General features: G+C 44.5%; 1 protein-coding gene across 1 annotated transcript in view; it reads right to left on the bottom strand.

The window, feature by feature from the left end:
- DRC11 (dynein regulatory complex subunit 11) overlaps window positions 1-17,116 on the bottom strand; it is a gene marked incomplete at both ends in the record, with an annotated part of 91,215 nt that overhangs the window by 8,415 nt on the left and 65,684 nt on the right. Inside the window, 5 exons of the mRNA XM_084209068.1 lie at window positions 8,402-8,544; window positions 10,940-11,047; window positions 11,139-11,249; window positions 13,356-13,438; window positions 15,854-15,915. Of these exons, the coding sequence (XP_084065194.1) occupies window positions 8,402-8,544; window positions 10,940-11,047; window positions 11,139-11,249; window positions 13,356-13,438; window positions 15,854-15,915 (507 nt within the window). The remainder of the gene's footprint in view (window positions 1-8,401; window positions 8,545-10,939; window positions 11,048-11,138; window positions 11,250-13,355; window positions 13,439-15,853; window positions 15,916-17,116) is intronic.

The raw sequence follows: 17,116 nt of genomic DNA, 5'->3' as shown, positions 1-17,116 counted from the left end.
TTTTGTGGCTGTGTTTCAAAGAGGGAGTGTGGGTGTGCAGGAGGGGTGGGCTGGCCATGGGGAAGAGCACAGGAAATGAGGGTTGGTCACTTTGTTTGCCCTGCTGCTGATGGGCTCAAGTGGAAGCAATGCCACCCTCAGCGTGTGACACTTTGAGGGGTGGCAGCTGGTCAGTCCCAGAAAATGTCAGGTCCAAGTCCAGTTGGATTGTGGAACCATGGGATGGTTGGGGCTGGGAGGGACCTTAAAGCTCACCCCATTCCACCCCTGTGCCACTGTCCCAGGGTGCTCCAAGCCCCATCCAGCCTGGCCCTGGGCACTGCCATGGATCCAGGGGCAGCCACAGCTGCTCTGGGCACCCTGTGCCAGGGAACAATTCCTCCCCAATATCCCACCTGAACCTGCTCTCTGTCAGTTTAAACCCATTCCCCCTTGTCCTGTCCCTCCAGGCCCTTGTAAATAGCCTCTCTCCATCTTGTTTGTAGCCCTTTCAGGCACTGGAAGTCATGCCTCAGGTTTAGCTTTTCTATTTTCACATTCTGTGCTGCTCTAGTGTGCAGTTCTGAGCTTCATATGAGGGGATGCTGAGCTCTCTGCACAGAGCAGGGAGACAAAACAATTCCTGCTCTAGCTGGGGACCAAGGACAAATGAGCCAAATCTCAGCCCAGGAGCACAAACCCCATGGGCTGGAGAGAGAAAAACAAGCAGGGTGGGACTGAATGGACTAAAGCTGTAATTGGACAATTAACTGCAATATGTAAATGGACCCAAACTTAAGAAACTGTGACCAGGTGTCCATTTTGTGACCATTTTGGTTCATCCTGGGTGCAGCCCTGGCTGGGCTCTTGTGCTGCCCAAGGTGGATCCATTGAGGCCCCCTAATAAATCCCTGCTTTATTCTTTAACTGTGTCTAGCCTCTGTTCCAGGCCAGCCTTCTCAAGGCATCAGGAGGGGCTCTAAGGTGACCCCAAAGCCTTCTCTTTTCTAGGCTGAACAATCCCAATTGTCTCAGCCTTTCCTTGCAGGACAGGTGCTCCATCCCTCTGATCAGACTGGTGGCCTCCTTTGGGCTCACTCCAACAGCTCCATGTCCTTCCTGAGCTTTTCCCTTTGGTGGATGGCAGGAACTCAAATATTTAGTGTTAATAGTGAAGATTAAAAAAAATAAAACCAACTTATTAGAAAAGATGTCACATCCCTGGGGAGCCTGTTCAGTGCCTGCTGCTGCAGTGGGAAATTAAGGGTGGGGGAAGGTTACAGAGGCTACAAAAGCTGTTGGGAGAGGTTGGACACTGCTGGTGTGTCTCTTTGTCCTCCTGGTGGGGTCACCACAGGCTGGGAGGTGCAGATATTCCCTGTTTGGCTTGGAGATGGCTCCTGTGCTAAGCATCCCCCTGAAATGCAGCCTGAGGTCTGAAATCAGATCACACCTTCCTTTTAACTCTCACAGGACAATGCTCACTGTGGTCCCACCTCTCATCTTTGTTTCCCCACTAAGTGGAAATACAGTGAAGAACCTCAGTTTTGGCCCCTAGAGAAAGAATTTCCTGTGTTTTCTGTTCTGGGGCAAAGAGCTAAATGTAGAAACTGGCCTGGATGTGTTTGTTGCCCAAAAAAGCTGTGGATGTTCCATCCCTGGCAGTGCCCAAGGCCAGGCTGGATTGGGCTTGGAGCAGCCTGGGACAGTGGGAGGTGTCCCTGCCATGGCAGGGGTGGCACTGGATGGGCTTTAAATCCCTTCCAACCCAAACCATTCCATGATTTTTCAGGTGTTAATAGACATGAATATAACCCAATTCAACATGCTGTGTTTGAGCCTGGCTGTTTCTTCTTGGAAATCCAGATGAGAGCCCCAGAATCCACTGGCATCTAATTTAAATTGCTGGCAGATCCATAGCTGCCTGTATATTCCCCTGTGAAAGTGCTCCATTTGAATTATCCATGGACAGTTTGAATCCATGGATAATTAAATGCACTGTACATAATTAATTTGTAATTGAAATTTTATTAGCTTTGCTGCAATTCCACAATTTGTTGGAGCTGCCAGCAGATGGCCCCTTAACCCTTCTAATACCACACTGAGTGAGATTTGCTCTTTGGGAAAATCATTATGGGAAAGAAAAAAAAAAAAATCCCTCTCATCCTCCTGTCAAGAGTCACCAAAGATCAAACAGCACTTTTGAAAGCCTTGGGTTCAACTTTTCAAACCTGGGAGCCAGAGTTTAACAGTTAAATTGCTACACTTGAAAATGCAGGGATTTGATTCTTGCCCAGCACATGTTGCACAAGGCTCCTCCAAACTTGAAGGATTTGATGGATTTCTTTTTTTAAAAGGCCCAAGACTTTTTGGAAGCTCAAGTTATTGCTGAAAAACTTAGTGCTCTGTACTTTATACACCCAGATATGCTGCACTGAAACCTGTGGGAGCATCACCAGGTAAATATTCCTGTGCTACAGAGATGATGCCACTGTATTCTGGTTTGTGAGGCAGAAAATGACTTGCAACAGGATAAATTTAATTTTTAACCTTAGGGCAGCTCAAGCTGCTTTCTCACAGAAATAACTGCATATTTGAGCACTGCTGATACTTAACACTTCAAGGATCTAAGAATTCCAGCAGGCTGAGCTGCACCAAGAGCAGAATTGGTTTGGGTGCTGGGAGAAAGACTCACTGTACTGTTCCCAGATTTTAGCTGTGGTGGGAGAGGTTTGTGGCATGGAAATGCTGAACACACAGAGAATTGTGTCAGTGTACCAGGACAAGGTGCTCAGCCTGCCAGAACAATGGTCTGGCTGACGGTACAGCAGCGCTTATGAACAAGTGCACACCAATCAGTGGGGAAAAATGAAACTAATGGCAGACTTCACATTTCTCTAAATGCTGAGGTTGTATCATTTAATCTACAGAAACTCCATCAGATCCCTTTTTTGGGTGTAACACTTGTACAGCCACCTCTCACTTGCTGAAGAGCAGACCCAGAGAGGCTGATAGGAGTCCCCCAGCACTGATGGTGCTGCAATATTTCTGGACAATGTGAATTTCTGTGGCCCTGCATGGCACCCAGCGAGCTGCTGACACACTCCCCCAGCCTCCCTGCTGGCTTTTCCTCCTGGCCACCTCTCCCCCAGCCTTTCAGCCTGGCCAGAGCCGCTCTGAGGAGCTTTCCCCTGTGTGTCCTCTGTGTCCTGGAGAGGGGCTGGGTCCCTCTGCCTGGGATTAACCCCTGGTGCCTCCTGCTTGGCATTTTTATTGCCCTAAACCTCTGAACTGCCTGGGCTTTTGTGTCACTGAGCTGGGCATTCTCCCCTTGCTCCTTTCTGGATCTGATTTTGCTTCCTTGCCTCCTTCCCTGCCCTTCCTTGCATCTTTCCTGGATTTTATGGGGACATAGGAGAGCCAAGTGGCACAAGCTGGCAGCTCAGGCTGGGAAATGGGGCTTAACTGAAATATTCCAGTGTGGAATATTTCCATTAATATTGAAATATTAAATAAATAACATTCCATAAAATTGTTGCTTAACATTACATTATTATAGTATTATTTTATAATGTATAATAGATAATATTACATAATATATATAATATTATACATATTATTATATTATCATATCGCACATTAGAAATAAATAATATTTACTATTGAAATATTAAAGAAATTATATTTCATTACATTGTTACATATTACATTATTATTGTATATGACAATGTATAATATATAGAAAATATTATATAATATTATATTATAACAGATATTATATTACATTATTATAATAATATATAATAATATATAATATAATATAATATAATATAATATAATATAATATAATATAATATAATATAATATAATATAATATAATATAATATAAATATTATTATATTATCATTATAATTCATTATAATGAATTCATTATAATATAAATCATTACATTGTTACATATTACATTATTATTGTATAATATATAGAAAATATTATATAATATTATACAATATTATATAACATTATATTATAATATATTGTAATATAATATAATATAATGTAATGTAATATAATATAATATAATATAATATAATATAATATAATATAATATAATATAATATAATATAATATAATATAATATAATATAATATAATATAATATAATATAATATAATATAATATAATATAATATAATATAATATAATATAATATAATATAATATAATATATAATTATTATTATATTATCATATTGAACATTAGAAATAAATAATGTTTACTATTGAAATATTAAAGAAATTATATTTCATTACATTGAAATGGTTACATTATATTAATTGAAATAAGTAATCTTTCAGTATTATTTTATAAATAATACTGAAATATTTATTTTATAATAAAATATATTTTATTGAACTAAACAAGATTTCAATGTGGAATATTCTGGTTCACGCTTCAAGGGTGAGTTTTGTTTTGGGGGGGGATTTCTGGGAAGTGCTTCTCTGCTGGAGACAGATCCTCCCCTTTTTGCTCTGCAGCAGAGCTGACCTGGCAGGATTTGCTCTCTGGAGAGCACAAGTGCTCAAGCTCGGTGTTTGCAGCCTCTTTCAATAGTTTCCTATTCAATATCCATCTCCTCTGAAGAGGCACATTGAAAGGTTGGTGTTCTGGTATGAGAAGTCATTTCCTCTGAATGACATTAAAATGCCTGCCTGGAGTCACACTCAAGCCTCTCTTGGATCAGAGCTGCTCTGTCTCCCCTCCTGAGAAGGGGAGGGGGAGAAAAAAAGAATTTGGCTTTTGCATCTGAAACAAATTAAAGTTTCATTTTTTCCCTAGTCCTATTCACTTGTTGAGGGCGTCTCCCACCAAATAAGTGCCAGCAGCCAACACTTCAGCTATGGAAGTAAAGTTTCCTCGTGGTCATTTTATGCTCTCCAGGGTTTCCTTTCGTTACAGAAACTCTTTTGTTTGCATATCAGACAGGTAATCAAAAGTGTGAGGTGAGCACCTTTCTCACAGAGCACCATAAATCCTTATTTACTAAATCCTGGTTGTGTGGATCAGAAGATAAGAGGCAAAGAGCTGTCATGTTTCCTGTCCTTCACTCACAACTTGCAGTGCCAGGTCTGTATTTTGCTTGACTAACTCTCCATAAAGGCACTTCTGGGAAGCTGGAGAACGAAGCTGCCTTGGCAACGGTTGCTGTTTCCAAAAAAGCTGCCCAGAAGTGTCTGATTATGGAGATTTGGGGCATTTTCAGCGATCTCTGCACACAGGGGGACTGTGCTGGGTCAGGTAAGACTGACAGCTGGGAATATTAGATATGAAATATCAGCTGCAAGATGCCAACTACTTCCATGGTTTGTCTGCCAGTGTAGTCTTACAGTAACACAAAAGATCAGATTTTTGTACCATGGTGAAAAATGAACTTTTTGGGGTGGGCAGTTACCACTGCCCAGCTTTCTCTCGTCAAGGAATTTCTTTTGGATGTGTGTATTTTTCTTCAGCTTGGGTAGCAGTAAATTCCTGCAGGATATAGAAGATTCCTTGTCCTTTGGTTCCTCCTAAAACTTTCTCCTTCATACATAAACAGTGTGCCTTGTTGCTACTCCTGCCCATTTCTTTTTGTCCCGTCTCTGTGCACCTCTGGGCAAAGTCTGACTCTGCTCTCTGTGTTATCCCATGAAAACCCTGAAAACAGCAGCTAAGCTCCCTCTCACTCCATCTTTATTTTAGCCCCAAACAACTGGATTTGCCCAGATGTGTCCCACCCTCCTGCTTGTTTTAACAGGGCAGCCCAATACTGCTCACAATATCCAGTTGTGGTCTCAGAAATGCCCAATAACAGCAGCAATTGATTCTTTTAAGGTGTTTGCTGTATTCCTGCTGCTACAGGCAGGTATTTGGCTGAGTCAGTGCTGCTGGACTGGAGCAGAGAGAGGGGGAATGAGGCACATTTGGCATTGTCAGGAATAAAGAGGTAGAATTTGTGTGGGGGCAGGATTGTTTCCAGCCTGGCTCTGAGCTGAAACGCTCAGCAGATGGGGACAGAAAGTGATGGGAGAGCTGAAACCACCACAGCAACTGGGAATGCAAATGGAACACAGTGGATTTGAATGGCTGCACTGTTGGGTCACAGACTGGCTCGGGGTGGAAGGGACCTTAAATCCCACCTAGTGCCACCCCTGCCGTGGCAAGGACATTCCCACTGTCCCAGGCTGCTCCAAGCCCCATCCAGCCTGGCCTTGGACACTGCCAGGGATGCAGGAGCAGCCACAGCTGCTCTGGGCACCCTGTGCCAGGGCCTCAGCACCCTGCCAGGGAAGGACTGAACACCCAGGAAAGAGAAGGGAAGGACTGAACACCCAGGAAAGAGAAACCCTGTGCTGTGGCACTGGCTGTGCTGTTGAAGCAGCAGGGTTTGCAGCAGTGCTGCAGTTGGAACAAGTCACCTTTAGGTGAGCAAGGGTGCCAGAATTCCTGTGGGAATTTATGAAATTAGAGGGCTTTGGGAAAGCTGTGAAAGGTGCACTTGTAGTGATTGGATAAAACTACTGTCAATATGCTTTTACTTTATGTGATTAGGTTGCAACATCAAGTTCTTAGTCTGCTGCCTAAAATGTAAGCTGATGCCATCTTCCCATTGTCATAACCATGTAATAAAACTGATGCTAAAAAACAAAATAACTCAAGACACGTTCCTAGCAGTCCCATCCCAACCAACAGCAACATTCCCTCCACGGCTGCTCCAGGTAAATCCATCCTGGGCTGTTCCAAATATGATCCATCATCTGGGAAAGCCTCACATGGGGAAACACAACAGCCCTGGAGAGCCCTGATTCCATGGGATTGTGAGCAGCTCCATCCCAGGAACTCACTGGGGCTCACTGAAGTGTCACTGTCTTCTGCAAGAGTTTAAGTAGAGAGAAATAAGCTTGGACTGCCCCCCATGTTGTTGAGGAAGGAGTTGGAGAGTGTTTCCTGTTGTTTTTAATTAATGTGGAAAAATGTAAGGGTTTGAATGTACCTGTAGCACACAAACATACATGATGTGTGTGTGTATTCTTATTAATGTGTATAAATACACATTTTGTGCATGCTCCTCTTATTGTTCATATTATTTATATGCAAGTATATAAAAAAAAAACCCCTTGCTATCTTCAGCTGGAAGCTTGTCCACGGGTGCAAAGGCTTCCCTCATTTCTGCTGTGCTCTGGCAGGGACTGGCCTGCAGCCAGAGCTGAGCTCTGCCATGGCTGAGGGCAGAGAAATGGAGTGCACAAAGGTGAAATGAGCAGAGAAGAGGGACTGGAAGCTCAGGATAATGACTCTGAATTGTGTCAGGGAGGGCCAGGCCCAGTGCCAGTGCCACAGCATCACAGGTGTGTGACCACAGCACTGCCACCCTTCCCTTGGCACCAGCTCCTCCGGGTGGCTTTGCTCACCTGTCACAAATCCTGCTCCAACACTGCATTCCATAAAATACAGCTGATAAATCCCCAGCAAGGCCAATTTTAGTAGACCACAAGCACTGGAAAAATATTCCCTTTGGCTTTTTCCTACTTTTTTTTTTGTCTGGAAATGTTTACCAGCTCCCATCCAGAGCAGAAATGCTGAGGACTTAGAATCTGGAAGAAATCTTGCCAGGATAGTGTATTTTTTAATTTTTTTTTTTTTTTTTTGAGGAGGAGGAAGAGGGTTTGGGCTGTGTTCTTCACAGTTCATATGCCTGCTTTCATTTCCAGACTTCTCATACATTTCTGTTCCTGTAATCCTGAAACCAGGATTCCTTCTTTTGAAGAACTTGCTGATAGGTAAACAGAGAGCAATACAGGGGAGAGGGCTCTTGTCCAGCAACAGCCCCAGAGAGGAAATTTCTGACCACCCCCAGCCTAGCATTTGATTAAATGCTGCATGGCAAGCATTCCTGGCTGATGTGCACATAAACAGAGAACAGAATTTTCTTTATCTGTGCTGCTTTTCATATTCAAGGTAACACAAAGCTCCCATAAATCTTCATGTGAAAAATATGGCTGCTCCCAGTGATTTCTTCTGGGGCATTAAATCCTCTGCAGAGCTGCACACACCGGCTGTCAACAAGTGGTTTCACAGAATCCCAGTCCCATTTTGGTTGGAAAAGACCTCTAAAATCAAGTCCAACCTTTGACTTCCCTTTCAGCCAGCCCAGAGCACTGACTGCCATGTCCAGCTGTTCTCTGGACACCCCCAGGGATGGGGACCCACCACTCCCTGGGCAGCCCTTTCCACAAAGAAATCCCTCCTGAACACTTGAAGGCAGGGAAGGAACTCCAAGCTGGGTTGAGCAGCTTTGCCCAAGCTGTGTATGTTCTGTTATGGAGGAACTCCAATTCCCTGTTTGTCCCACAAAAGAACTGGGCCACCTTTGTGGAGAATTGCCCACCTTGAGAATCATGTGGAGCATCATGATGAGGCCCTCCTTGCCTTGATAGTTCCTAGCACCAGAGGGAGTGAGGCTGAAGAGGTTGGCTCCTGTTTCTGTGCAGATGGCATGGACCAACATTTTCTTTCCAACACCAGTAGGTCCTGTCAGCAACAGGGATTTCACCAGAGGAGCATTCTCATGGACAGTTTGGGAACCTGTAAAAAGTCATAAGGAACTGTTATTGCTTTCATTTAAATCTGCCATAAAGGTAATGGAATGATTCCTCCTTTTTTATTCACCATAAATAATTGATAACATGAATTAATTGTTTCCTTCCTATGGCATGAGCGCTCTTGAGTTCAATTCTGTATAAGCAGAGCTGAGAGCCCAGCAGATTTAACATCTCTCTTTGGAACAAGACTCACCCACCCTTATTTGTACCTCCTGATGGGAAAACTTCACTTTTAAACCCGTGTGAGCTAAAAAAATGATTTTGAGAGTAGAGGAAACACAAGTGCCAGGGTTGTTGTGCCTGCTCAGCATTCCCAGTCTGTCTCCATGGCTGCTCCAGGTAAATCCATCCTGGCTGTGACAAATATGATCCATCACCTGGGAAAGCCTCACCTTGGGAAAACACAAGCATGGATTTAAGTGGTTGATGGGGATGGAATTTGTCTTCCCTGCAGCTGCCCCACGTGAACTGGGGACAGGTGAACCTCCAGAGGTGGAAGTGGCAGGAAATATCAAATGTTCTGTCCTGCCCGCTTTGCCTCTCTGCCTAAAGATGTGCTGTGTCAGCAGTGGTGCTGTTTAAATGTGTTTGGAAATCTCTGTGAGCATCCACTGCATCTGGAGGTATCTCAGCCTGGTGTCCCTCAGATTGTGGGAGTGAAACTGGCCCCAAAACCGATGGGCTGCACAGTGAGCCTTTGCCTCAGCCTGGAGAAGCCCTCTGGCTTAATGGGGATGGCTGCTATTTAAAACAAATCCAATCAGGGTGGTTATCTGTGTCCTAATGGTTTAACAACCCAAATAAATGGCAGGGAACTGAGCAGAGAGACAAATGCCATTATTCCAGCACGGTGCAGGGTGTAGGAAGTTGTCAGCCACCCAGGCTTTATTAATATTTGGTCATTCCACAGCAATCCATTACGATTGCACAAAGATTTATTAGGAGGGGAGCAGCAGACTCCTCTGTGTTAAAGATGAAGTATAGCTTCTACTATTCTTTCTCCTTTCAGCTGCTTGTAATTTTCTTAATGCCATTTAAGCTGGGGCTTTCCTTGCCATCAGGTGGCTATTTTGAGGAAAACTTTCACTTCTGTGATACACAATTATCTCATGATGAACTAGTTTGGAGACCAATTAAGTGAAATGTCATCCATAACAGATCACCCCATAGGTGAAACCATTCCTGTACCTTTTTTTTTTTTGGCTCATATAATAGCTTTTGTTACTCAAAGGCATTTTTCAAACTGCTCTTGCAAGTACCTTTTGTTTGTTTAACTAGTCCAGGGTCTCCTCTCCCTAGAATTTTTGCCAATTGTATAAATGGCAGAAAATTGATGGCTTCTCTTGATTAAGGGGTGTCTTAGGGCTTGGTTTCCCTAGATCAGATGGTGTCGAAACACAGCTTTGGAGGAGTCTGGGGATATGTGAAATACATTGTGCAGACAGGGATAACTGCTGAGCTCTCTCAGCTGATTGCAGTCAGACCTTCAGCCTTGCCCTGAACCAGCTGAGGGTGTTGCTCCAGGTGGGAAGAGCCTCATCCAGGCTGAGAGAATAACCTGAGCACTTTGGAAGGAGGGGAAAGCAGAAGTTCTGCGTTTGCTCTGCGTTCCAGGGTGGGAGGCAGGTAGATGATGGTGATTTTGCCCTCTAAAGGAAATGAGCAGGCACTGACACAGCCTGGAGGAGTTAAAAGCTCCCTGAGATCCACTCGGGAATGGACAAGGATGCAAGTGAAGTATTGAGGCTGGAAAATCCAATCAGGAGTGGAGAGGGGCTCAAACGAGGTTTTGATAAAGGCCCCCGAGACAGGCACTTCTTGCAACCACTGGAGTCTGGCACAATGCCATTCCCAAGTGAAAAATGGGATAGATTTTACCTTAAAAGCAAAGCCTGGCATTAAAACTGCGAGGGCATTTACAAGTGCTCTTTCTCTGTGATGTACAAAATGTATCCAGACTAATTCCTCCCAGGATTGCCCTGTGCAGCACCAGTAACATTAGCCAGCTTGTAAAAGGCAAACTGCAACCTTAGCCCTTCCCTTAACTTGATTAATTTTGATGGCTGGAGCTTGTTTTAGCTATTATCTGTCCCGAGTGGTTTCCCTCGATGCGCTGCCATTCACAAACTGTTGCCATGGGGAGGGGGCACCTGCCTCTCTGCACTGTGAGAGGGCACAGCCCTCACTCTGAAGGCTTCATTGCAGAACAATTAGACTGCAAAATGCTTCAGATTGCCACTAATCAAGCCTGCCAAAGCCAGTAAAAGGCAGTTTCTGGAGGGAAGCAAAGGCTCAGAGTGTTTTGCTCTCTGGTGTGCTCTTACCCAAGGGCAGGATTCCGTAGAGTGCCACGAGCTGTCTGACTTCTGGGATGGAGGGCATGGGGTGGGCACCTGCCTCACGAAGGATGCTCATCAGACAGTCGTAGTAGCCTGTGAGGAGGGAGCAGGAGTGAGCAAATGTGCTGTAGAAAGCATCACCCAGGGAATCAGGAGCTGCCACAGCACGGGGCTGGACACACACTCAGCAGAGCCAGGCTCAGGGAGCCAAGCTGGGCAATCTGCTGGTGGAATGTGGCCCTGAGGAAGGTGAAGTGCAGGGGGAATTGAAGCTGAACAGGCTGTGGAAGTTGTTCTGCAGAGAGCAGACGGTTTCCAGTAACCTTTGAAAGAAACTTTGTGGAGAGGAATCATTAGCAGCGCCATAAATCACGCTGCTGGCAAAGGATTCTCTGGATTTGGGATTTTGCAGAGCTAGAATCCCAGTGAACCATGAGCTCTCAGAAGGATTTCAAAAAGGGGGAGAAGCTATTTTAACAAGCTTTTCCCTGGCTGGGTCCCATCTCAGCTCCTTGCTGTGTGTGTCACCTCATTTGGTGGGGCCCTCTGCTTTGCTGCTCACCTCTTCTTTTTTCCCCCCCTCTTTTGTTCAAAAAAAAACCTCCACAAAACAACCCAAGGAAACTAAAAATCCCTGACATGAACTGAAATGATTTAATCTTGCCTTGGCTCTGGTTGCAGAGCTATAATCACATTGCTTGCCCTGTCAAAGTCCACATCCAAGCAATGTTGGAGAACAAAGATAGAGGAGGATGGGCCACAAGCAGGAAAAGCAGTTGTGATGCAGTCAGTGATTATTTTTAGCATAAATTACATGTCATTATGGAGATTATTATTGAAAAATAATAATATATAATGTTTTACTGGAGATAAAAATGCAGAGGGCAAGAGGCCTCTGGAGCAGAGGCAAATTAGCAGTGGTTAAGAGCAAAAGTGGAGGTATAATTTGGGGGCAAAAAGGCAGAGAAGCCCTGGTGCAACTGCCCCCTCCCCTCTGAAGAATAAAATTAATTTCAGGTTTTATCTTTTATTTAAGGAGAAATCAAAAGAACGGGATAGGAATTAATCTTCACAGATTTAATTAGAAGGCATCAAAGGGTTTAATTGCAACTGCACATAAATCACAGTGGATATTCTCTGACTAATTTAGATAAGGTCACCAAGAAAATTAGTTCAGTGATGTCAGTTTGTCATAGAGGGGGGACATTTCAGTGCCTTTAGTGGCTGTGTAGCACAGTTCCACTCTTTGTCCTTTCCCCAGGAACTGGAAGTGACCTTCCTTAGCCTCCAGCCCTGGAAGGCTGAGCAGATGAAGGCTTCTTTCTCTGCAGGCTTTGACTGTGTCCTTGGAACCTTCAAGTGAGATTTTCTGGATTTCAAAAATGGTTGGAGATGTGCTGTTTTAAAAGCATTTGTGGTGGGGGAATGTTTGTTGGACAAAAGTGACCTTGAGAGGTTGGGAGAACAAAGGAAGAATAAAAATCTTCATTTATTTGGTGGTCTTTAATGAAGTAAATGGGACACTTAATTGAGAGAATGAACAGCTCTTCAGAGGAATGGGCAGAGGCTCTAGAGGCTGAACTGGTCCTTCCAAGAGTTTATATAAACATGGCATTTGGGGGTGATAGAAGAGAATTTGTGTTTTCTGCCTTGGCCTTGTACTATCAGCCTGTAGCACTTCTGCTTCTGGATAGCTGCAAATTCAAACTATGGCCTTTGAAATACCTGAATCTTGGGGGTTTTTTGCTGTTAAGATGCTGTGATTTCACTGTGTGTTTGTGGGCATGGTGTTAGACCCTCTCTAGAGCCTGCAAATGTGGGGTTTGAGGTTTTTTTACCCCTTTTTTTCTCTGTAGAGCATAGATAAGCAGGTCTGGCTGCAGTTGCAGCTAACAGAAACCAGACAAGAGGAGTGTGAAATGCAGAACTAGGCAGAGACACTTGTTACTCACATGAAGGGCCAGATATGCCTCAAAGCCCTGCTCAAAGTCCATGGGCAGTCAGGGAGGTGCAGGGAAGGGGCTGAGCCTTTACAAAAGACAACAAAAGCTACAATTTTTGCTGCTCTCTGAGAAATAATCTGCATTATGGATTATGAGCCCTGCTCTGTTAGACTGGCACTGTCCCCTTAAAGGGTGTTGTGGCTCCAGCTCAGAGTGGCTGTGACATCCACAGCCCTTCAAGGCTGCTGGTGTTGCTGCCTGGAGTTAAACACCAGCTCTGCAAAAGGCTTCAGTAGCAGAAGTGAAAGCTCCAGAGCAGCCTTGATTTGCATAGCTGCCTTTAGATATTCAAAGTGCAGTGACTTGAGCTCAGTCTTGATTGCAAATAGGGGTCAGTGAAGGTGGAATGGCTGGAGGTTTGATCCAACACCACATTTGCTCTGGAAGGGGTACTTTACCCATGTAGTCAGAGAGATTCACATTCTTGACTTGGATGAGCAATCCTTCTTCTGCAAGTTGCTGGTACAGGGAATCAATGGTCCTGCAGGCAAGAGACATCACTCAGAAATGGTCAGGAAGTGCTCAGTGCTCTCAGAACTGAGCCAGCCTGGGAGATAATTTGTTTGCCCAGCTTTATAAATGCCCTCTGTGGCTCAGAGGTAGCATGATTAGTGCCATCAGGGTGAAATCAATAAGCACAGTTTCTGTCTCAGGCTGAGCAATCTCTCTCCCTCCCTCACAGGCTGGGTCCCCCTCTCCTGCTGACTCCATTTACCCATTTCAGGTGATGCCAGATCAGTTATGACTTGTGTAATGGACTCATTCATTAATATCAATTACTGGGAAATTATTTTTAAATTACACAATAATGGCAATCCTAACACTACTATACCTGTTCACCCAGCTCTCCAATTAGTACTAATTCATTAATTCTTCTTGGAATTCATTCTGTTGGCAACAGGCAGCCTCCTGTCTCTGGGAACACACTGGGAATGCCTCACTCAGATCCACCACCTGCAGGGTTGTGGTCAGAGGGGGACTGGGGGGAAAATGTCCAGTGGAAGTGTTGCTCCATCCCTGGAGGTGCCCAAGGACAGGCTGGACAGGGCTTGGAGCAACCTGGGACACTGGAAGATGTCCCTGCCCATGGCAGGAGTGGCACTGGATGGGCTTTGGGGTCTCCTCCAAGCCAAACCAGTTTGGGATTCCATCAAATGGGCAAAAGTTCCCCTGGAGGGGAAGGAAATTTCTCCCTACCTCCATCAGTGGCTGGAAGTAGTCCCCACTAATGAAGGAATTAACACACCTAAATTTGGGTGTGGTTTTCTCTTGATGTGGATCTTCTCTACGCTCTCTTTTGGAATTCTAAGTATTAATTTCAAGGACATTTCTGGCACTTGGTTTTATGGAGTAATACTGCTTCCAGGAGGATGTAAACTGAATAAACCTGTCAGAAATTCTCAGTGTATTGACAGCATAAACAATATTGATTTTAGTCTTTTTAGATCTCTCAGTGTTTTTCCACACTTTTCACATTCTTTCCCCTCAATTTTTCTGTCTTTCTCACCTATCTTAATTGGGATGTCCTGGTCTGGCTACAATAAATATATTTAATAGTGCCTCTCAGCTGGCTAATAAACCTCCAGGTATAATTTGAGGTCTGCAGCCTTTTTTCCATTTCAGCTGAGGAGTTTTATGTTTATGCAGTCTTAGTGGCACAATTAATGCAGGAGCAGCAATAAGCAAATCCAAAATTTAATGCACCTTCAACAAGGTTGATTTTGCTGCTCTGACTCTTGCTTTCATCCTCAGTGGTTTTATGTTGGGAATGCATCATAAAACTGGCAGAAGGTGGAATGGGACTAACCTGGTAGCTCTGGTGGGAGCAGGACTTCTACTTTTCCTGCTTTATTATTTTTACTGTGCCAGTGAAATGATGCATGTCCCCTCCAGGGGAGGGTGATGTGACCAGTCTGTGCTGACTGGAGCCCTCTGTGCCCCCTTCACTGGGCCAAAAGGGAGATTTTGAATCTGTTAGTCAGCCCCTCTCTGGGTTATTTCTGAAATGCTCAGCAGGGAAGAGCAAAGCAGGGAGCCAAAATGCCAGATAAAAAGCCAGCTACTCAAAAGCTCATGTTTTCAGCTGGCTGCATGGTAAGTTTATATCTAAAGAATCAGGTATGTGCAAGAGCAGTTTTAAAAGCAGGGAATAGATCAGATTTTAGCACTGTTCTGTAGGAGAGGTCCTGCTCTGTTAGAATCCATGAGACATGGATTTAAAATATTTGCTTGGAGGTGTTTTTCAATTTTTAAAATACATTTTAAAGCAGGTAAAGAGATGATTGGCTGATTGTGTGGTGCCAGCACCCAGATGATGGAGTCCAGGTCAGGCTGTTCTTGCACAAATGGGTTTGTGGGGTGAATTTCACTGATTGAGTTTGGCACTGTGCTGTTCTCCAGCCCTGCTCCCTGTGGTGATGTGCACAGGTGAAAAATGGCTGCATTTTCAGGGAACACATCACTCTCATTGAAAATGGCAGGGCAGAAGAAGAAATCCTCTCAGATCCTCCAAATAAAACACGAGTGCTTCAAAGAGCAAGGGCCCACAAGAAGTGGCCAGGTCTGCCAGGACTCTTACTGATCCATGAGATGATTTATGGCATGTACACTACAGCTCAGCCATCAAGGGCATCTGGGCAGTGCAGGGGCCTGTCTGCAGCCTCCCTTATTGGGATGGAAAATCTGAGAGTCTACAAAGCAGCCAGGTGCTTCTGCACCTGCAGAGAGGGGGAAAGAGGCACCCAGGGCCAGTCTCCTGCTGCACTGCTGCCTGTGCTCAGCTCTGCCAGCTGCAGGGGATGGGCAGCAGAATGGGGATTTCAATTTGTGTCTGCTGGGGAAGGTGATAAAAACCATGGCTGATACTGGAGAGCTAATGCAGAGAGGTTCTCCTCACCTGTGAGGAGTCAGATCTTTCTCCAGCTCAGCTATCTTTCTCTTCGCAGCTGACTTGCCTCCCTGAGGACCACACAAGCAAGGAGGAGTTAGTGACTTTAGCACAGATAAATATTTTTGGATGTACTGAAGCAAAGTGAGGGCCAGAACAGCCAATGGTTCAGTGTTTGACTGCAGCCCAAAGGGAAAAACCATATCCTTAACCAGCAGTGCCACTGCCACATGGGAAAGCATCCCAGGGTCATTTTGCTCCAAGGGAAGAAGCTTCTCTCCTTCCTTTTGTTTGGATATTAGACAATTTTTTTTTGTTTTATTGGCATGGCTGTCCAGGAGAAAGGTGGAATTCTCAGCCCTGAAGGGATTTAAAAGCTGTGTGGGTGTGGCACTTGGGGACATAGTTTAGTGGCAGCCTTGGCAGTGCAGGTTAAGGGCTGGACTCCATGATCTCTCAAAGACCTTTTCCAGTTGTGTGATTCTTATTCCATGGTTTTTCTGGATCCCACTTCTGTGGGTGAGGGGGGATATGGCCCTTGCTGAAGAAGGAAGCAGGAAGGAAAAGGGTGTGGGGTGCAAGCAGCTGCTCCAGAGACTGTTTATACCTTTTTACAAAACAGATATACACTGAAGTAAAATATCTAAGCAGCTTCCCAAAGGGGAAAAGTTCCTGAGACTCTGGCTACCCTACTGGACATCCTTCTCCTAATCCCTCAGAGAAGAAGCTGGAAGAAGTCAGAAAAACACAACAACCTGCTCTTTTCATCTTTTCACCACAGAAAGAGTTTGACTCAGGTGCCTCATTTCTTTATACCTTACAAAAAAAAACCCCCAAAACCTCCTGGCAAACATAAATAAGGAAGATGTGATTCAGGCTTGTCAAACCCCTCCATTAATTACAGCTCAGGAGCCATAAATACGGTTAGGGATAATTAGTGGCGTGGAGAGGGCATCATTAATCCATGTTAGTGCCCACCACTGGGGGCTGAGCTCCTCAAAGCACCTCAGCATTGCTGCAGTGGAGCTGTTTACACAGAAACCTTGGTGTACCAGGGGATTTCTCCAACAGCTTAAATTTAAGCACGTGCTTAAATGCTTAGTTGAACAAGACAGCTTATTCTTTCCAAAAGTTTATGTTCACTTTCCTGGGAATACGGTCATTTACTTTGCTTTTTTTATAAGAGTGAATATTTCTGCAGAGCTCTGGAGGCTGTGTTGTTGAGTTAAAAAAAAATCCTATCCAATTATCTGGAAAATGCTGGGCTTTTTC

Source organism: Fringilla coelebs, assembly GCF_963513975.1.
Source record: "Fringilla coelebs genome assembly, chromosome: 7".
In the NCBI taxonomy this organism is placed as follows: domain Eukaryota; kingdom Metazoa; phylum Chordata; class Aves; order Passeriformes; family Fringillidae; genus Fringilla; species Fringilla coelebs.
The sequence above is the reverse complement of the archived record's forward strand: the minus strand, read 5'-3'. Positions and strand labels throughout refer to the sequence as shown.